General features: G+C 36.4%; 1 protein-coding gene across 4 annotated transcripts in view; it reads left to right on the top strand.

Annotated features, from left to right (window-relative positions):
• REPS1 (RALBP1 associated Eps domain containing 1) overlaps positions 1-21,086 on the top strand; it is a 59,172-nt gene extending 38,086 nt beyond the window's left edge. Inside the window, exons 9-20 of one of the 4 annotated variants that reach the window (XM_054392367.1) lie at positions 2,969-3,090; positions 7,407-7,487; positions 9,919-10,006; positions 10,761-10,862; positions 13,170-13,239; positions 15,442-15,560; positions 16,279-16,343; positions 17,456-17,641; positions 18,452-18,547; positions 19,112-19,260; positions 19,914-20,019; positions 20,916-21,086. In XM_054392367.1, coding sequence (XP_054248342.1) covers positions 2,969-3,090; positions 7,407-7,487; positions 9,919-10,006; positions 10,761-10,862; positions 13,170-13,239; positions 15,442-15,560; positions 16,279-16,343; positions 17,456-17,641; positions 18,452-18,547; positions 19,112-19,260; positions 19,914-20,019; positions 20,916-20,984 — 1,253 coding nt within the window. In that variant the 3' untranslated portion in view covers positions 20,985-21,086. Of the gene's footprint in view, positions 1-2,968; positions 3,091-7,406; positions 7,488-9,918; positions 10,007-10,760; positions 10,863-13,166; positions 13,240-15,441; positions 15,561-16,278; positions 16,344-17,455; positions 17,642-18,451; positions 18,548-19,111; positions 19,261-19,913; positions 20,020-20,915 lie in introns of all 4 variants that reach the window. The other 3 variants (XM_054392360.1, XM_054392375.1, XM_054392383.1) reach the window with 3 other exon arrangements.
• Positions 21,087-22,042: the final 956 nt, after the last annotated feature.

Below are 22,042 nucleotides of genomic sequence, written 5' to 3'. Positions count from 1 at the left end.
CTGGCACCTAACATGATCTATCACCAGAACTTGTATGCTTAATTAAATGCTTTAGGAGATGTTACTGACATGGCTGTACTTTTACTTGTAGTTAAAACATTCCAAATCTCTTTGCTGTTTGTATTTAAAAGTTACTCACAGGCCTGTGTGCAGGCTAATGTACATGCTAAATTACATAGGTTCAACTTAAGGACTGTAAACCAGCCTAGAAAGATCAACTGGTAAAATTTCTGTAATTTTCCTTTTAGTGCCTGTAAAAACTGTTTCAGTAAATCTTGTTTCCAACAGCCTTCTCAGGCATAGAAACTGTGAAGTATGACACCTGAGAGAGTTTTTGAGGCCCCTTTTTTCACAGGATACAATCACAAAGAAAATTGTAAATATCTCCAGGGATGGTGTCTCTACTGATTCCCTGGGCAGCCTGTTCCAAGGCTTGACAACCCTTTAATTTGTGTAATTTTTCCGAATGGCCAATCTGAATCTCCACGGGTTAAAAATTGAAGCCATTTGCTCTTGTCCTGTCACTTATGTGGGAGCAGAGACCGACCCCCACCTCCTTACAACCACTTTTCAGGTAGTTGTAGAGAGTGGTGAGGTTTTTCCTTAGCCTCCTTTTCTCTGGGCTGAACGACCTCCGTTCTCATCATAACATTTGTTCTCCATACCCTTCACCAGCCTTGTTGCTCTTCTTTGGATGTGCTCCAGCACCTCAATGTCTTTCTCATAGTGAGGGGCCCAAAACTAAACAGCACGTGAGGTGTAGCCCCACCAGCACTGAGTCCAGGGGAACAGTTGCTTCCTTAGGCCTGCTGGCCACACTATTTCTGATACTAACCAGGTTGCCAATAGCATATTTTCAACTGTTGAAGAATGTGAATTACTTGAATATTTTAAAAAATCGCCATCTTGCATATTATTTCAAGTGTTAACAATACCATTATTAATTTTGTCCTTTAATTAGAAACTTTCTCCTTGATCTTCCGCACTTCTGCTTGGTCCTTGAAGCTTTCTGTCTCTTTGCATTTTGACTTTTGAACTAGTGGCCAGCAGAAGAAAAAGTAACATAGGGCTCCCAGAACCCTTCATCCCTGCTCAGAGGGAGGGAAGAACTTTGGTCATCTGCTCTGTCATGCTCTCCCTTATCAGCGCTTGTGAATCTATTATGTGACCAACTGCAGGTGTCCCAAACCCATTAACATGTAGGTCTTGTCTTGCATCTAGTTTTGTCTGTTACATGACATATACCTATTGTATCATAAAGAATCCATATAGTTGGTCATTTTTCTTCCTCAGCAGAATTTTAATAGAAAAACGAGTTGTAACTATCTTTCTGCTGGCAGATTTTGAAATTAGCATATTATTTTGTGTACAGTAAGCACAACATGTTATTTGGCTACTTGGTGAAATCATTGAGCCTGTAAATATCAGCTTGATGTAGGGTTTGTTTTTTTTTCCCTCCTTCCCAGAAGCAGGTATTAGATGTAGTTTCTGTTGAAATACTTTGTGAAGACCTTTTCTCTGCAAACATGTACATAAGATGCTAGGTGCTGAGCACAATTTTGGGAAAACTGAGTCTCAACCTGATGTCTGGTCATTTGCAGGAAAAACAAAACCTTGAAATTTTGATGAATTACTGGTTTCAGTGTGTGGCTTTTTCCTGTCCTCTGTCTGCCTTGGCCCCAAGATGGGACAATTAATTTCTTTTTGGACTTCAGTGTTTTGACTGTCCCAAGCGGCACTTTGGAGACAAGAATGGGTTCTTGATTTTCCAAGGTGCAGTTGGTCACCATTGACTATTGCAAGTGTTTCCAGTTCAATTTGACACTGAATTTTTTAGGAGTTTTCTGAGTGGAAGACAGCAGGCAGAGTATTGAGCTATTGTAGCAGAAGAGCAGGCTGTAGAGTTCATCTCTTCAGGAGTCTAAATCCAATTTTTTTTTCTAAACGTTAATCAGTTTTTGGTACAGTGTATTACACATGTTCTTGTGGCAGTCATCTTCAATCACATCTATCAAGCAGTCTTTTAAATGATAATTTAATTAAGCCATCTCTCCTGTTGTGCTGTATTGTTCAGAGTTATAGTTCTTTAGGTTGCAAACATCTTGATAATATGTTGAGCTACTTTTTCAGTCCCTCTTTCAAGTGTTCACGTTACTTACACTACACAATTGTAATCCAAACTTCGTTTTTTTTGAGGCTTTACCTTTGAGCTTGTATTGTGGTGTCTTGCAAAATAGAAGACACTGTAAGCAGGATTTTACTGGAATGCTTTATCTGTTGTTCAGATGTACCCAATTCTATTGCACTTTGAACAGAACAAAAACAAATGTGCTACATCATGGAGGAGTGTTCCTCTAAGGAAGTGTACTTGCTGAAAGCTCAGAAAAAACTGACATAACAGTAACAATGTACATTTGTAATGTGACAGCTGCTAGACTGCAGCAAAATGTAGTGAATGGAAACACCATTGTTTTACACAATGTTTTACCATTGTTTTAAATAATCTTTGGGGAATAATCTAAGGGAATGGTTTTCTCCATCCCTGTTTTCGTATATTTGCTTTGTGTTTGCATTGTAATAGTAGTTTTGATTTAATCTTTCATACAAGAAGTACTTTTGTCTGTGAAACTTCTCAGTGCTGGGATTGATGTAATAAATAGTAGTTAATTATGTTTTCTCAATGTAAGAAAAAATTGCATTTATTTCTATGTGAAATGAAATTCTGAAAAATGCTATTTAAAAGCCAACACCATAATTTTCAATGTTTGATTTCCAGAAAGATCCTCAGAGTAAGAGTAGCACCTGATAAATAGGATATTTGACTTGAATTAGTGGGTTTTGTCTGCTGTTAAGTAACACTTGGGAAAGAAGAAAACAAATGGTGCTTTAATGAGATGAGAACAACTTGTCTGAGAGTAAACTGAATGCAGTTCACAATTTAGGCTTACAGTGATTCCTGTCGTTTCAGAAGTGGGAGAACAGACTGGTGAGGTAGGTTACTCCAGCTCTCCAGCAGAAGCACCTCCAAGCAAGTCTCCATCAATGCCATCCCTAAACCAGACCTGGCCTGAATTGAATCAGAGCAGTGAGGTTAGCACTTCTATTTAAGAGTTGTTTTCATTGCTAGTCAATAACTAAATTGTGGATTGTTGATTATTAGTTGGCAAGAAATTAGCATGTTAAATTGTGAAAAAGGTGCAATGGTTTCCTTCTGATGTTTGTCTTCGCTGTGAGACAAGCTATTATTTAATATGTTGTCTTTAATGGTAATTAAATTTATATTAATAACAACATGTGCTCATAGCATTTTTTTTTAAAGCTGAATTAGTTTCTGATATTTTTTTTATTTAGGTCAGGTTCTTGTTTGGGTGGTTTTTTTGTTGCTTCTGATGGGCTCTTAAATATAAAACATCTGACCAGTAGTGTACAGAAGTCAGCTCTGGGTTTCTTTCGGAGGCAGAGACTCCAAATTGAATCTGAAGACAGCTGTTGACTGAATTTGTGTATGTTTTAAACTCTTACTGTTATGTACTGCTGCTTTCTCATACTTTATATACCGCTTTGCTATATACGCAGTCATATGTAATAAAGCCATATTTTGTGAGAATTTGGAACTGCAAGTTGCTGAACAAAATTTTTAATATTTTTCCACATATATTCATTGTTTGAAAAGCCTATAAGGGGCTGATTCCTAGAGGTTGTTTTTGTTGGTCTGTTTTAACAATTCTGCCTTTGACATAGGGCAAACCTGTGTTTTATTCTAAGAGCTACTTTAGAGACTTGAATTAGAGTTCCTGACTGTAGCCATAACACAAATATGATGTAGGCCTTTTTTATTATAAGGGAAGCAAAAAAAGGAAAGAATGTTGGAATTATACTTTGAAACCTTTTTAATAATCTGAGACTCTCAAGAAAAATCTAAAACTTGTTTTAACATCTAAGATACTTCTTTCAGTAGCTGAGTATTCTTACCTGACTCTCTTATTGAAAGATCCTTTTTGTGGCTTTCTTCTTTCATAGTTAGACTTTAGGTAAATAGGAGATTGGTAGTAAAAAATACAGACAAACCAAAGGAGAGTCAGTATGAAACAGAAGACAAGCAGATTTTTAGGATTAAAGTTAGGAGCAGAGGAATTTTCCTCTCCCAGGAGAAAGGTCTTTGTAAAGTCTGCTGTTCTTCTTAAGTGCAAATGATAGCCTCACACTGGTGTCATTACCACATAAATGTAGGAAATGAATTAGTGATTCTTAGTTCTTTTATTTGACAGAGTGACTATAAGACTTCCTGGTAGGAAGTTATTTCTTAGGGAGGTGAGCAGATAGTCAGTTGATGCTCAAAAGCTGTATGTGTCTGCAGCTGCTTTTAAAGATGCATTGATACATTCCTTTGTGTTTGCAATAAAGATTCAATAAACTAATCATTTGGTAAGCTGAATTGCAATCGAACAGATTCCTTCAGTGTCCAATGCCACTCAAACCAAGGGAATGGGGTAATCGCAGTAGCAGAACAAGGTTAAAGACCATTCTGTCAGCCAAAATCTTGTCTTAAGTAACTGACTTTGTCCATTTGGATAGACAATGTGGTATTCTATTGATGAAAATCTACTAAAACTTCAAGAGGTTTGGAAAAGTTCTCACACTAGGTGTACTACCATATACTAACTACTAAATTAAGATGTGAATGTTTATTAAGAGTTTTTTGTTCTAACACAGAATTTCTGATTTTTCAGCTATATTGCTGTGCATGCTTCTTGCTCCTTGGCATTTTCTTTTGGCATGAGTTAGTTAAACTGAAGTCCTCAGAGTTTGGTGTTACTGCAGGCACCTGTCTGTTTCCTCTTAAAATCTCTTATAGCTGTCATCACCAAATGAATTGCTTGGAAAAGCTATGCATCATCTGCCTTTCCAGGACATTCTATCCCCATTAGTATCAAAACTGTTGTTTACTCTGTACTTTCTAGGTTATAGTTGGTTTTTAGACTCCAGTTTCCCAGCTTAGTTACTATAAGCTCACAAGTGTGGATGGAGGCATCAGTCTCAAACTTCAGAATAAAGAGCACCATGAAAGTCCACCTTACTCTGGGTACTGCTTGCTTCACACTCTTACCTCTTCACTCATCACTTTTCTTGATTCATACATCTTTTCCATCTAGCCTCAAGCTTGAGCACTTAGTTCTGAGAGCTTAAGAAAAAAATTGTAAAGTCTACTGATTTTTTTTTTTTTGTAAAGTCTGGTGTCATACTAGCTTTGACAAAGATACAGAGATTTGCTTTTGAATTTGCAACTGTTACACTTTGGTTCAGTTGCCTTGGTGTTCTTTTAGTAGTGATTCAGGTTGCTGTGAGTTCTACTTCCTAGTAATCCTTTGGAAGTATTTTTGAAAAAAAATTTTGCAAATGCAGAGGACAAATATTTTTAGTTTTCAGCTAATAGGACTTTTATGCTAGCAAATCAGTTGTATTGTCAAAGCTCTTAAACTTTGCAAAAAGTTTGAGATACAGTCCAGTACATCTTTAATATATGTACCTTTCTATTAGCCAGAGCATTAGCAGTAACTAGCTTCTAGTAGTATTTTGGGATAGAGAACAATAGCATATTAGTCAGGGCATTCAGGAGATGTTGGTCCTCCGTTGTGCCCAGCTGGGGAGTCTGAGGACAATTAAAAACTGTCCTGCAGTTTGACTTCAGAGGAATACAATAAAAGGTAAATTCAGCATCCATCTCTCTAAGAAATAATATTTTAACATTGGGTTTAACTATAACATAGGTGCTGTAAATCTTTATGAAGGGTTAAAAAAAGAAATTAAGCAGCAGTACTTGATTACAGTGTAATCAAGTGTTCTGTTTGCCAGTCTCACTGGTAACTCTGAAGTCACTGGCCAAGCCAAGTTTAAAAGGGCAGTGGTAGTCTGAAAGTAAATGTTAATGCTTGTTTCATGAAAATAAGCAGCTGTGTAAACGAGAGAGGCCAAACTGGGGAAAAGGCTGGCAAGAACCCCGGCCATTAAATTTTAGACTTAGTAAAAACTGGCTCACTCAGCAGGTTTGTATAGCTAAAATCTACCTCTTCATGAAGGGGTGGGGTGACACAGAGACAAACTGTTTAAAATAGGGAGTGGGATAGAGCAGTTAGGAAGGGAAAACTTGCATCCTTACTAAAAAGGTTTTGTTACATTTTGCCCATTATCTGCATTAATTTAAAGTTTGAAATCAGAAGATAAGGCTCTGTCTCTGCAAAGGAGTGGGACCACACATGAAATCACTACAAGTTCAGTTAATCTTTTTCTTAATTTAATTTTAGCTGATTGAGAACAGTTACGTCCACAAAGAGTTGTTTCTGAAATACCCGTTTAGACCAGGTTGACGTAGAGGCCGTTCATTAAATATGTGTTTCTCTACATTGAACTATGCTAGGTTGCCTAACACTGTACAGTTTGTCCTGTATCTTAGGATCATTTACATTTGATTTGCCCATAGAGATGGGACAAGAATATTGATTTGTTTTCACAAGCATACTAACATCATTTTAATCAAATTTTCTGAGCACCAAAATTCTTGTATTTCTCATTTTTGTTGTCGTGTTTGAAACATCATTAATATTTACTTGTTATTTTACCAAAATACAACGAGTTTAGCATTCCTATTATGATTTGTAATCAGGTTTCTGGATCACAGACTTAATTTTATGTACTTCAGTACTTTGATCCAATTGTGGCTGTAGCTTGACTTAGCAAGCGTGAGGACGCTTGATAATTGTGTGTTGATACACCATGCTTACACCTTACAAAGTTGTTCAGAGATTGACTTGTTTGCTTTTAGCAATCAACAGTATGTTTGAATTTAATTCTTTGCCTTGACGGTGATTTTTAGATTTGTAAAAATGCTCTTTTACAGCATAGAATCACTTCTCAGGGGTTGCACTGGCAAGCTGAACTGGTATGATTGGAGTACTCAGTGTTCATTTCTCTGGGATATTGTAAGAAAACTGGCATTCACAAAATGTGTTTATTTGGCAGCTACAAAGCTGAGGAACCTTTCTGTGGATTTTACAATGGCGAATACACGTGTCACTGGTTTTATCTTTACAGTACTTGAATGGCTTACCCATTTTTTTCACTTGTGTGAGTTTCCTTGGTGAGCATGAACTCTGAAGGTACTTCTGTATTGATGGCACACCTGTATCTTCATTACAAAATGTGAATGGAAAGATTAATATTGACTGATGGCAAACTTGGTCACCCAACAGTCTCAGACTGAAACTGTGTACTAGAGTGCTTACCAAGTCAAGTACTGTCCAGTGCAAATAGTTTCCAGTGCAACCTCCAAACTACTATGCCAAATCTCCTCAGTGATCTTTTACTTCCATCTTTCTCATCATGCTGACTTCTCTCCTCTGTCTGTTCAGCAGTGGGAGACATTTAGCGAACGCTCTTCAAGCTCACAAACTCTGACCCAATTTGATTCTAACATTGCACCAGCTGATCCTGTAAGTCAATCACTTAGCTTGCTTGTTTGAAATTAATTTTATTAACACTGAATTTCCATTCATTGTATTTAGCTATTATGCATGTTTCCACAGACTTCTTTTTGGGGAATGGTGGCAAGCATCTTAATTTTTTTGCTTATTTTAGGAATGCAAATTTTCTAGTGCTGCTTATGTTTAATATCTGAGTGCAAAGAATGCTTTTTCACCTCAATTTTGATGTAATAGAACACTGCTATCAAAGTCTATATTACACAGAGTATTTAAAATATAAATAAATGTGTAAGTCAATGCAAGGGCCACTCCCAGTGATCAACCAGTTCCATTTTAGATTTTTTTTCTTCGGTGTTATTTCAGGTTTTCGTGTTACGGAGCTTGATTTGCACAATCTTTAGTGGCTGTGATATTTCGTCTTTCTAATGTTTTCACTAAGTTACTTTGTAGTATTCCTGCAGCTAATCCTGTGCTGTTTTAATGCTTTACTCAGTGAGGAGTGCTCTAAAGGATTATAGTTAAATATCTTGCCAAGTTTGGGAGCTAGCAATTCACTGCAGTGTTTCAAGTTCTGCTGGTTTTAAACTTCTCAGTGTGACATTGAAGCAGTTCTGAAATGCATTAAAATTGTTTCAGTACTAAGCTGCTGTTTTCCTTCCACTTTTCTTACAGATTGACCACTCCTAGTGTTTATTTTAATTACAATGTTAGTGTCCGTTTGGTTATATAATGAAATATAATAGGTATACCTAATAAATACTTACTGCTTTTAGTATTAGAAAGGATAGTTTTGAAAAATACATAATACATATATTTTAAATACATCAGTGCTCCACTTAGTCCTACTTAAAGTGAAAGCCAGCATTTTTGTCTGAGGCAGACTTTTTTGGTTTAAAGGTAGTGTATTTATATGTTTTGATGAAGTAAACATGATGGAAATCACTTTCTAGTTGTTTCTTACTGTGTATAATTTATTGATGCTAAAGAACTATCTCTGTCTTGTTTCTGCAATAAGAGAGCAATATATTTTTATGCAGAATTAGTAAATGACAGAAAACTGAAGCTTGAACGTGTTTTGTTGTTGTTGTTGTTGATACCCTCAAAAGTTGAACAGTGATACATGGAAAACTCTAGATGTGTATATGCACATGTGTATGAACAAATTCAATAGAAATACAAAAAAAAAAATACACTGGGAGATTGCCCTCTGGAATTGTTTTCTTAAAATCCTTGTAGGTGAGAAAAATAAAAAAGAACCGTGAGCATCTCTGATGCTTGCTAAGGTACCACTTTGAGAATAGATACTTTGGAGTCTTTATTTTGATATAAAAACGATAAAAAATGACAGCAAGATTTAAGCAGCAGTGTGCAGACTTCTTAATTTAGCAGACTCAGCAGTGACGCATAGGACTGATTTAGTGAACCATTCCTGCTTTCACAAAGTACAGTATGAATAACTTACAACGGAGGAAGAAGGGGGGAAAAGATGTATTTTAAAGTTACAGCTAAAAGCCTGGTTCAATGAGTGTTTGAGCTGTGACTAGAAAGTGGGTTTAAGTTTACATTTGCAACAAGAGTAGTGCAAGTCACTTTAAACTGTTTCAAAAAAATATTACTGTAAATACATTGTGCTTGGTGAAATTGATCTACTTAAGAAGGTAGAAGAGATGAATCTTCTGATACAAGGGTAATTTGAAGTTTCTTGTTATTTCTGGGAACAGAATACAATCTGGGAATTTTTTGGTGGTGTTACTGTCCCATTAATGTATTCTGAATATTGATGACAATAAAAACCCAAACCCCTCAGACAGATGTGTTCATACTTTTAGGTTACTTGTGAACAAACAAAAATTTTGAGATTTTAAGCCACCTACACTGACCAAACAGAAAGAGCTGTTTATGAAGTACATTTAAAAATGGGGTCCCCTGTCTGAACCACAAATTGAAAGTGAGGTCAGCACCTGTCTAGAGAGATATTCCATAGGGTTCATGATCCCAAGGTTTAGAAGACTTTACAATTGCAGACTGCCTATTCTGTAGAGAATTACTCATACTATATAAAGAGGCTATAACTTTTTGAGACATTTTAAGTTAAGCTGAAGAGTGAAGTTCAGAGATAGTGGGTTTTGTGTAGATTTGGTTGAGTTTTGGATTACCTGTTTGTTCGTTTGTTTTTGATGCACTTTAACATATCCTCCAGAAATCTGGTGAAATTCAAGTCCTGTTTACCTATAGAAACACTTCTAGTGCCCTTTTGAAGTATTATGCTAGCTTACACCTTAGAAAGAGAGAAACTTCAACTTACAGAACAATTCCCTGGAACTGTGTAACAAATCAAATTTACAAAATTATGTCTAGAAGTGGCATTTCTATGGTGTCAGAGAATCTTAATAGAACAATTTAAAGCTAACATCACTTAATTCTGTGATCTCCTCCACAGGACACTGCAATTGTCCACCCAGTTCCCATAAGAATGACTCCAAGCAAAATCCACATGCAGGAAATGGAGCTTAAAAGAACTGGAAGTGGTAGGATATTTTCTCTTGCTTGTGAGGCAAATTTTGTATGATTATTGTTGGTATTATGTTCTTAAACACACTAACTTTCTTTTTTCCTAGAAGAGTATATCTGGAGTTCTAACCAGCATAATTAATGAGATTCTCGGGACTAAGAATTGGAATATTGTTCGGATAGGTGCAGAGTTTGAATTGGCCATTTGCTAGAATGAGTGGTTGCACCATCTATAGGAGATCACTGCTTGGAGTAGTTTAGGAGCATGATTATATAGATTTGATTTGGGCCTCGGGGAGTGTGTCTGTGTTTCCTTATTAAATACTGAAGGAGACTTTGAAGATGGAGAACATGGCCTGCATTGATAAACCTTGCTCTTCTGTGGGCAGAAACGCTGCATGTATTAGTTTGAAATCTGGGAGTATTGGCAGGTGCTTTTTTAAATACTGTGGTCAGTACAAAGAAAGATGGTTTGATAATTTTCTTTAAGGAACAGTGAAGTCAGAATTTATAGATGTGTCCCCATCAGTCAGTATTTTGTGAAGTCATGTAACTCATACAGTCTTCAACATATGAGATTAAACTCTATTATCCACAATATGTTTCTTTTAAACCTTGTAAATAGGTAGAGATTCCCAATTCTTTAATGCTGAGAAATAGAAACAATGATACTACAATGTAAAACTTCAAAGTTGAAATAATTCACACATCAAAAGTGTTACAATACAATTTTAGGCTAGTTTGTTTATTTGGATTTGTTTTTCTATCTAGATCATGCTAACCCTACTAGCCCACTACTTGTGAAACCACCTGATCTCCCAGAAGAAAATAAAATGAGTTCATCTGTAAAATTTACAGCTGGAAATACAGTTAGTAAGTATTGGTATCAGTGTTGTTTCATTAATGGATAGTCAAAAATATTTCTTCTATAGTATTTCATTCATAGGTTCACTTTTTTCTGCATTGTACAGAAGTACAGATTTAGTGATCAAAATGTAGGTGCGCATTAATTATTTTACTCCACATAGTTTACTGTTGCTGGGTCAATATATTAATAGTGTTTGAACTGAGAACTAATGAAGATTTATAAACATCATACTGATGTTGAGAAATTAGCATTTTGTCTTTATTTTCCATGCTTTCCATCAACAGTAATTCAGCTTGGAAGTTAGAAATTCGTAAATAGCAGCTCAGACCTAAGGTAGGAAGTAGGGCCAAACTTTTCCATTGCGTGAGATAAAAACTTCAGTTGGCATAGACACTGCACAGTTGCCTTTCTCTGTGAGCTGTGTGATTTGGAACAAAGGGGAAGGGATCTGTAACCTCAGAAAGTGGTAACTAGAGAAGTTTGCCAGTAATTCTTCTACTTGCCTGACACCCATAGCATTTAAATTGTTATTATGCAAGCAAAAATAAAAGCAGAATAAAGAACTGCTATTTCCCCAAATTGTTCTAACTTTAAAGCAATATGCTACTTTCTCATTAATAACAATTTGATGAATGTTATTTGAGACTCGTGCTAAATGATATAAACAAAAGCATGAATACTGCAGTCAAAAGGGGAGGATAATCTAAATCACCTTCCTTTCTAATGAAATACGAACAAAGCTAGAGACTAACTTGTGTTAACTAACATTGAAAAGTACAAACCTCCCTTGAGGGCAAAAATAACATTGCACAAGTCTCTGTCTTTGATAATAGGACCTTTGACTGACTGTCACACTTATGTTACTGGAACTACTGAAAAAGGGTTGTGTTAAAGATTGTGTTTGAACTCATGAGTTTAGATTAGCCAATATTGGTACACTATGAAGGGTTACATTTGCTAAGTAATTGTCCTTTGCCTTATATAATGATTAAAACTGTTTACTATCCAAGTGCCTTTGAAATTGGTTTAAAAATGCTGCTTCTGTTATCAATGTTAACTCATTCATTTTGTACTGAAATGATCAAAATCTTCAGTTGAAAAGGGGTTGCTTTTTTCCTCTCTAGAAGTGTGATTATATGAATTCTTGTTTGACTACCTTATATTACATCCTGAGTGGCTTGAGCCAGTACTAGAGCCGTTTGGATTGGAGAGAGATAATTTCATATACCATGTAACCAACTTGTGCTTAGAAATTAATTTTCTCACGTGAAATAATTCACTTGAAAATTTAAATGCCACCTCATGGTAGGCACTCCTATGTCTTCTTTTTTTCTTTTAATTTTCCATAGCACTCACTGAATAGAGACACAGCAGTAAACCTGCAAAGTAACTTCTAATCTGAAATTAACTTGAAATAGTGTATGCCTTAGCTGACCTAACATGGGGAAGGTCTCCACCCAACTTCGCTAGGTTGATGTATCTACAGTTAAGAGAAAAAAGAAAGGTCCTAGGAGGTTAAATAATCTGGTGAATATCATTGCTCCTGGTGACTTTCCACCTTGAATTGTGCTTTATCAGGTGCTCTGTAATAATCCTTTGTGATAAATTGCCCTGAGATAACGTTTTTGTCTATATTCACTCCACACAAATTTTGTGATTTTAGTTAGACACTTCATTTCTGGGGAAAAAAAAATGTTTGCACAGCTTTTAAGACCAAGAGCATCCCTGAGGAAGCTGTCTATATGATGTAATTTTTATAGGTGACTTTAATCAAAGGCTAAAAGCTTTTGTAAAGATTTAGTCCAAACCAGAGCTAACTACCAGCCTTAAAGGTTACAGTAGTAGCAAAGCTACTGAATTTGCTTGTGCGCTCTACATGTTTTTCCCTTTTTCTAAGAATTTTAACAATCCTTCAGTGCTTCTAAAATCAAGCATTTCCTACTACTTGGCTTTTTTTTTTTTTTCCTTGGTTATCCCTTTCTCTTATTGGCTAGATTGAAATTATACAATATCAAATGTTTAAAATTTATGGAAAGTTCGTTTTCTATTTTGAATACATTATTGACATTGCTTATTCTTAAGTACATCCCAGTAGTAAGTAACAACTTATATTATTTGGCAAGAGGAGTTGGTGTGTATTGGATCCTTCAGTCATTCAGACTTGAGGATTTTCAGTCCTGTTAAGATGATAATTTACAGAGAAGCAATACAAGGACGTAAACGTTTTTTTAAAATAAAAATTGGATACTTAAAATATGTTACCTATAATGATGCAAAACAAGTGTAAACTTTGTACTTTCCTTTACCAGCAGACGGTTACAGCAGTTCAGACTCCTATACTTCAGATCCAGAGCAGATTGGAAGCACTGTTACACGGCAACGGTCAGTAGTATAGCAACTGAAAAAAAAAACCAAACACATAAAAGGTGTTAAAAGAAGCCTGTTTAGAGCTTCTGATTGTTTGACAGCTAACTTGTAAAATGATGGCTAAAGAGGTTCTTAACTTGAACACTGGGGAATCTGAAGGCAGTCTGCTTTCTAATGCATTATGCTGCACCTGGTAATGTGTAAACTGAAAATGAAAAATAATGTATTCTAAAAAGTTGTTTGGGATTGGTCAGTCAAATATTACTCCACATTCAGTCAGAAGTCTATAGACTTTCTTCTTAAACACAAGGGAATGGAAATACAGGTGATGTTATTTGGAAAAAAAATTCTTACATTTTTAAAAATAACCGTTAGGCGTTTGTGAATGGGAAATGGCCTTGTGACTTCATAGCATAAAAGAAGAATAAAACATAAATTAGAAGTATCCCACTCAGTCTCTTTAAATAGTGGGCTTTTATAAAATGAAAGGCAATCCTAGGTCAAACATACATTAAGGGATTGGAGGAAGCTATCTGAGCACATAACCAACAACTGCATCATTTAACATAAGAGAACGTGCTGTACTAGCTGGTGCTAATTGTTCCCATTAAATCTGCCTGAATAGGATTAAAAAAACAGCTATGCCATTAACCACCTTACAATCAGTTTCAGAAGTAAATTTCAAACCAAAAATAATTAGGGTGACTTCAACAGCAAAGGAAGATTTGCAATTGCCTTTCAGTACAGCAGCTTGAAAATTTCTTTTCTCTACTTTTGCTTAATGGCAAATGCTCCTGTGTATGTTTTTGCACTATCAACATGGTTTCCAGCATGTTCTTTTAATCTCTAATTTTGGGTTGGGTTGTCTTGCTGAACTTGCGTAGAGGACTGAAGCTTTCAGATGAGTTGTCACTTTATGGCACAAGAAGATCTGTACAAATCTGGCAGTGTCCACTCAAAAGATGTTTTTCTCCTACTTTCTCTTCCTTCCACTGATATCTCTTCTATCAGCTGCAACTTTATCTGTAGAGATGACATTATCTTTAACCCTACCATTAGCGTAGAGTACTTTTTGTATTTTCAAAAGGCAAAAACTGATCAGGCTATGTCAGTTATGTGGTTCTGCAATAATACTTCAGAAGTGTCTTCAAACCACTTTGTCCCGTTTTTAATCATACTTGGGCCTTTTGTACTGGACTAAGTAGAAGGATGTCCCTAAGAGTCAGTGTAATTAGATTTGTGTTTCATTAGCTGGAGGGTCAGCTTGTGCTACTCTCCATGACAATGCTTCATATATTAAGCAAGCAGATTTTTCTATTGTGATAATGCAATTTTCTGTCTAGACATACATTCAGAGATTTCAGGGTTTATGTGAAACTTAAGTACCTCTTATCTCTCCCAGTTTTATATCTTAAGATAGTTACAGAAGAATGTCGCTGAAGTCAGCATAGAAAAGATTTTGTCATTTACTTGAGTTAGAGTAGCTGTGTGCATTTTAGTGATTCAGTAAATCATCTTGCTTAGATTTCAGTATTTAAGAAGCTTCAGCAAGATGTTTTAAATTACATATACAATAAATCCTACTCAAATGGCACTTAGAGCAGTACTTCGTCCTGTCCTTTTTCTCTCTGTGCTCAATGAACTTACAACAGGTATCCACTAGATGGTGATCCTGCCTAAGAATGAGTTAAAGTTTCTGAAGATGCTACCCAGGAATCTTGGTTTGGAAGACTTAGGCAGAGAATTAAACAGGTGTCTCATACCCTGAGATACTGCTTGAGCTCGATATACATGGAGGCAACAGAAACTTAATATTTATTTCAGAAATATTGAACGTAACCATTTCAAACCTAATCAGGATGTTGACTACATCTTACATGATTTGCAAGTTATAGTGGCTATCATCTGGATGGAATTACCATATTTAGGACTGTCTGTTCCTGAAGTGGTTGAGATGTGTGTCAAGTTACTGGTTTCTCAAAGATAAATTACTACTTGTAATACAAGAATAATTTGCATAACAGATTTAAGTAAATAGAAATATAAAAAGATTGTGAAATCAACAAATACCAGAAGTTTAATACTGATTTTTCCATCTTTGAAATCAGCGGTAATCAGGTTCTTATCTATCTGTCAAACTTTGTTTTTAATTGCATACTTTGAAGAAAGATCTGTCATAGCTGTTGCCATCACTACAGAAGCTTATATGTTTTGCAGATCGCATTCAGGAACGTCTCCAGATAACACTGCCCCGCCGCCACCACCTCCAAGGCCTCATCCTTCTCACTCTCGATCATCATCTTTAGATATGAACAGATCCTTTTCAGTTACCCCAGGTAGACATACTGTGTTCCTGTATTGCAACATGTATGCTCTGAAAGCAGACAATCTAAAGAAAGATTTAGAGTGTGCTTGTAATACATTGCTTTTGAATGAAAAAGCAGGAAGTGTTGTTGGGATTTCTTTTTTTTTTATATTAAAATTTGTATTCTGCTTAACCAAATAATTTACTTCTAAACTCTGCTGACATTGTAGTCCTCTGGATGATGAATGAGAAGCAAAGTCAGGAAATAATGTTTTGGTAGGCCACCCCCATGCAATGAATTGCAACTGCTAGTAAATTTTCAAGAGGAGTCATTTCATTATCAGATGTAGTAGAGATGGATGCTAAGTATTTCAATTCAGAGGAAATTACTAAAGATCACTTGTAAAGCTGTGTTTGTACTCCTGACTTGTTAGGACTTTTCAGCTCAGGATCACAAAGTATGAGAAAATGCTAAGTGCATATAATGAGGGTAAAAGCAAAATACGTATCTAAGATCAGCAGAGTATGACCATGTCCATACTTGGAGCTGGAATGATTCCATGGTCTGATTCCTTATTTTGTCTTACTGCAAATTTGAAAGGATATGACGTTACAATGATGGTCCTCTATCTGACAGGTTGATACATAGACAAAATGCAGGATGTCTTCATGTTGAGAAGTCAATAAGTTAGATAGCACTATTGTGTGAAGAGTAATAATCTCGGTCAAATGTGATGCCTCTCTTACAGGACAGCAACAAACTGGAGTTGTTGCCTATCCCCCTGCAGTGCCTCCAAGACCACAGCCTTCACAGGTGATGTTGTCACTTTTGAAAAACCGTACTCTTACTCAGTGCATCATTTTTATCTAATGTTGAGTTTTAATTTATCTCTAAAATGAGTAGCACCGCATGGTATTTTTTGAAACCACCAGGATGTGAATGATGGCAAAACCTAGACTATAGCCAAATGCTAGCCTTTTCTGAGTAAAGAACTCCTTCTGGCAGAACCATGGGAAGGGATTACAGTCAAGACTGAGGAGTAATGAGTGGCTCTGAGTTGTAGGAAAAAAGATGAAAGTCACTCTTCATTTCATTACCTGTCCCTGTATAGGTAATGAACTGTAACACAGATTGAGAGAGTAGTCTTTCAAAGTTTTTTGAAGTAAGTGTTTGTCCTCCATCTGTCTGGCACAGGCTATACATAAAATACCTGCTCCTGAAAGAAATTATCCTATTTCTTCCTTTGTCATACACTTGTTGATCTTTGCAGTCCTGGATCAAGTCAGTTAGCTGATCTGGTAGAAAACAAATCTAGAAAAAGGTGTTTTTCTTTGTCTCAACCAGATGAATCCTTCATCTGCTTGCAGATCTAACAAAGGACGGATAAAATAGCTTTTCAGTTGTTTTGCAGCAGCAGTTAATTGTTAGAATATGGGTAACCATCAGCTGAAGTCAGTCAACGGATTCAGAAATCTTCAGCAAGGAAAGAGTCTTACTCCATACACTGTGGCCACATAAGCCTGTTTTCCTATGGATCTAAACTAGAAATCTGTATCAAGCCTAACAGAGCTAGGCTGGGCTTTGTTACAGCAGAAACATCTTCTGTCCAATGAGTATCTAGTCCTATGGTGTGTCTACCTTTGGTCTTGTTCTTTGGGTTACAGCACATCTGACAGAACTTTCTTTTCTCTTAAGTATTTCTCTGGTTTTATAGTCACAGGTTGTAGTTTGTCTGAACCTTGGATGAGATGCACTTTGTCCTACCGACAGGATACGAATCTTTGTCTAACTAAAGAGACACATTCTGTCACATGCTATTGTCTCACGAGATTCTTTCCATCAGATAACTATGTTAAGAACAATGTCACTAAAACTGGGGTTTGGTGGTGGGTTTTTTGTTTGTTTTGGTTTTTACTTTATTGCAGGGTGCAGGTCCTCATGTGCATCGCCCAGTAGATGCTGAAGGCCTGATAGCTCATACCAGTACCTCACCTCAACAGATACCAGAACAGCCAAATTTTGCAGACTTCAGCCAGTTTGAGGCATTTGCTGTTTCAGGTGTAAACAAAGAGGAAGAAGATGAAATTGAAACGCACTCAGAAGTGTTGCAGGTGAGCTGAAGTGAAAATCTTGTCAATTGCTTAATACCACCAACAGTTGCAAGACTTTGTTAAAACTTGTTTCTGCTATTTTAACTCAGTGGGAGTTTTTTATGGTGGCCCAGTCCATCACTAGAGAGTAATTACATTACACACTGCCACACATTTAGTAGCTGGCAAACACCTAGGCAGAAGAAACTATTTTTTTCTCAGTTCTTGATGTAATTCAACAGATTTTGTACTTGGTGTTGAGGTGGGTGGCCAACAGTCACATTGTGTTGCATTGGAGGGGTTAAGCTTTGCCAGTTAAAAGGTAATGGTGGTAATGTGATAGTAGAAACAGCTGTAGCAGTTTATCATGAGGCCACAGCCTCTTTTGTGCTACACAGTGCTTCATAACATTGGGCCTTTGACTTTGTTCAGAGGTCTTCCAACATCAGGAATACAGTGCCAGAGAGCAGAGTGCTTTTAGGTGACTTTGTCATCAGTTGTTTTAGAGCCAGTGTTGAATCTTAATTTCTGTATCAAATGACAGATCTGACTATTGATTCTGTAAGTACAGCTTTTTACTTATGCACCTTTTCTGTAAGATGCTCGCAGCCCACAACAGTGCTTGTGACCAGGTTAATTTGAGATGAGTTATCTCCAAAGCATGTATTGTTGTATTCTAGCTTGTGCTTCTAAAGAAAAGCTGAACTGGATTTTTAGGTGTTAACTATATTCAACTATCAGAAGCACAGCATACTTGTACTTATTACAACTGTTACTGAATTAAATACATGTTAAGTAGTAGTTTACTAAATACAGTTTATATTCCTTTAGGTTGAAAAGTCCTCTGATTCTGCAAGTTCTCTTAGAGTTGCCAAAGCAGATGGAAGAGTTGAAGACAAAGCACCTGCTAATGTCCCCACTAGTGCGGTATGTTATGTATACTTGGAAGGAGTGCACAGTTGTCTGATACCTATGAAATTGTGTCTGTTTTGGTCTGCAACAGCACTCCTGCACTTGAACCCAGTTTGCTTAGGTCCAGTATGTGCTTTAGACGGGCATATATATGGTGAATTTTTGCATCAGATGATGTCAATAATTAGCTTTATTATTGAAATAGCAGAAAATTAAGATATGTAATAAGGGTTCAAATTTTCAAAACGGAGCATAAATGCTAGTGCAGAACTTGGGTAACCCATGCCTTTTTTTTTTTTTGTTCGTTAAAGACAATTACTGAAGGGAAAGCATCCTCTGAGATGCAGATTTGCAACTCTTGGTAGTACCATGGTGTTTGTGTTTGCACAGTTCTTTGTCAGTGTTTTTCCAGGCTGTATGAGAATGCAGCTAGATGTCCACCAGAAAATATGTACTGGGTTGTAAATTCAGTTAGCTCAGTAACTGGTTTTAAGAACGTCTAACACAAAGAAGCTACCATGTTATAATCCAAATAAAACGTGATATGTGAAAACTAATAGGTTGTGTTTTCCTCTTTAGGGTAAAGGCACTACCCCACTTGCTCCACCACCAAAGCCTATTCGCAGAAGATTAAAATCAGAAGATGAGCTAAGACCTGAAGCTGAGGAACATACACAGAAAACAGGTGTCATAGCTGCTGTTCTTGCTTCACAGCCATCTATTCCTAGGTAACCCAAGAAGTGTATAAATACATCTGTTACTGGAAAATTTACATTTAAACACCATACACACTTTCTGTTCCAGGAGCTACAAACAATTTCCATGTTTGAATTTAGATTAATTCAACAATTTAAATGATTTGGGGGTTTGGAGTTTTGTTTGGTTGATTGTTGTTCGGGTTTTTTTGAACAAGATCGTTCTGAAGCCTCTCCTGCTGGGAGACCTTTTAGAGATCTTGAAGTATGAACTCTTTTTAACTTCTGTGAGTGGTGGAAGTACTAAGATGTAGTGTTTATTCTAAGTAATGGTTGCTGCTATGAACAGTCCAAAATGTGCAGTCTTTATGTCCTAGCATGAGAGCAGACTATTACATTAGTCACTTCGAGATAAACAAATGTGGTGCTGTGTGTTGGGACATCAGAAAACTGATTATGACAAGCTTTTAAAATGTGCAGTTTGCTGTTTCATTGAACCCAAATATGTGTAGCTTCCATGCAAACAAACAAGATTAACCAAGCCAGGCAGAAGAGGGAAAATTAAGTGTATTAAGTTAAAAATTGGGAAAGAAGATTCTGCTCATCTAAAAAAAGGAGAATTTTAAATGAAATGTTCAGCTGAAGTGATGCAATGACTTACTACAATACTCCTAATATATTCTCAGATCAGTGGGGAAAGACAAGAAGGCAATTCAGGCATCAATCAGACGTAACAAGGAAACCAACACTGTTTTGGCCAGATTGAATAGTGAACTACAGCAGCAACTAAAGGTAATTCCAGAATTTTTATTTGTTTTAAGAGGAGAGCCTGAGAGGGCTTGAGTGATGCACAATAACAGGCATCTCTGCAAACCGAAAATAGACATAGTAGAGGACACTAATATATAATATTTAGTAGTTTTGTAGATCATAGAATATACCTAATTTTCAAACTTTGTGAAATTAGAAAGGACACTTTTACTACTGCAAAATATATTTTTCAGTGTAATTTGCTTTCAGCTACGCTGAAAACAAACAAAAAAAAAAACAACAACCCAGCTGGAGATAGCTGTTGTGGTCAGATACTTAAAAAGCATTATTGAGAGTATCTGAAGGAGTTTACTTGCTTCTGAAGTAAAATCAAACCTTAAAGTCTTAATAAAATTTAAAAAGTATTTTTAAATGCAAAACTTGCAGCTTAAAAACAGTAATAGCAACCTGCTTATCAAGTCAGCTCATATTGTTTAGGGTTTATCTGTAGGCAGCTTCTTTCTCTTGCCATCTTCTTAACCTTTCTTGCCTTAAGATAGTAAAAAAATCAGTTGTAAGCATAAATCAATGTGATGCTGTCAGGACTGGAAGGTAGGCCATTTGAAAAACTATGAAGTCTGAATTTCATTTGTTACCATTTGATGGTGTATAAAATTTACATAAGGGGAAAAACTCAGGGGTGGTGGGGAAAATCGAGCTTGCCATCCTTGAACTGAGATGAGAGCTTAGATTAATATATTAGACTAGATTTAAAAATAGTGTAGCTGGGTTTGCAGCTCTGGGAGGAGTTATCAACGTTCTAGAAAAGATGTTAGGTCTCAAAACTGAAGCTGACATTTACCAGTCTTGATCGCACAAGGAAATTTTAAAATATCAATCCTCTCTGGACAGTCAGTAGAAAAATCTTTCTTTTATAGGATGTTCTTGAAGAGAGAATCTCCCTGGAAGTCCAACTGGAACAACTTCGACCCTTCTCTCACCTCTAAGCCTACTGCCGTTAACTGTGAATTTACTAATTATGAAAGGGGTATTGGTTTCAAAGCCTATTTAAAGATTCATGCATCTAGCTCAGTGCACTCTACATTAAATGTTGTGGTTCTCTTTTTTGTCAATTTGTCTACTTTTGTATTTAAGTATTTTAATTTCAGTACAAAGAAAAAAAAAAACCACAAGTTTTTCCTTGAATGTGACACTGCCTCTTATGACATTTTCTGTGGGCATCCATGACCTCTGTTGGACTTGAGTTTGCCACCAAAATTTCCAACTGGAATTTTTTAGCAGGTTTTTTTCCCCCTTTGTAGAACAGAAGTGCTGATCATGACTTCAGAATTCAAGCACATAACCCCTTCTTTCACTATGGCGTTTATTTTACTGTGCCAGAAAAGACTGAAAACTAGTAATCTGTCATCAGCCAATGTCATTCCTGAGATACCTTTCACAATTGGAGAATTGTTCACAATTCCAGAAAGCCTGCTCTTTGCAATAAAGCAACTTATTCAGGTTGACAGAGTTCTTGCAGGCTGTTTGCTATCTCAGCTGGATTTGATTTTGTGTTTTTGTTGCATACATTATAGAGTATGTAACCACAGATTGCCAGGTGTTCACATTTTATCCATTCATGATCCTGATTCACCCGCATGTATATTTATGGCACAATTGGAAGCCTATCAAACAGACCTTTTTCAGTCCTCCCTCCTGTGAAAAGAGTTGGGTGTAAATCCCCAACATATTAATGACACATTTCCTGAGCACCACCTGTAATTGCATGTTTCACACATTACCTTTTAGTAACACATCACATCCACCAGTCTTCACTATAACAAATTGTATTGTCAAGTAATGTGTCAATACCTCTATGAACTTCTAATTCCCAGCAAAAAAACAAAAAACAAAAAAATTAAAAATGAACAGTTCGAACAGTTTGCTTTTTTAGGAATTCTGGGGTACCTTCTGCCATCTTGTTTCCAGGCCTTATTTCTCTGGCATATAGACAGGCTTCACTATTAACAGAGTTCCCTGAGTGTATCCTGCTATTCAGGTTGAT

The sequence above is a fragment of the Indicator indicator genome, chromosome 2 (assembly GCF_027791375.1).
Source record: "Indicator indicator isolate 239-I01 chromosome 2, UM_Iind_1.1, whole genome shotgun sequence".
In the NCBI taxonomy this organism is placed as follows: Eukaryota; Metazoa; Chordata; class Aves; order Piciformes; family Indicatoridae; genus Indicator; species Indicator indicator.
Note: the sequence above shows the minus strand (reverse complement) of the source record. Positions and strands in the feature narration are given on the sequence as shown.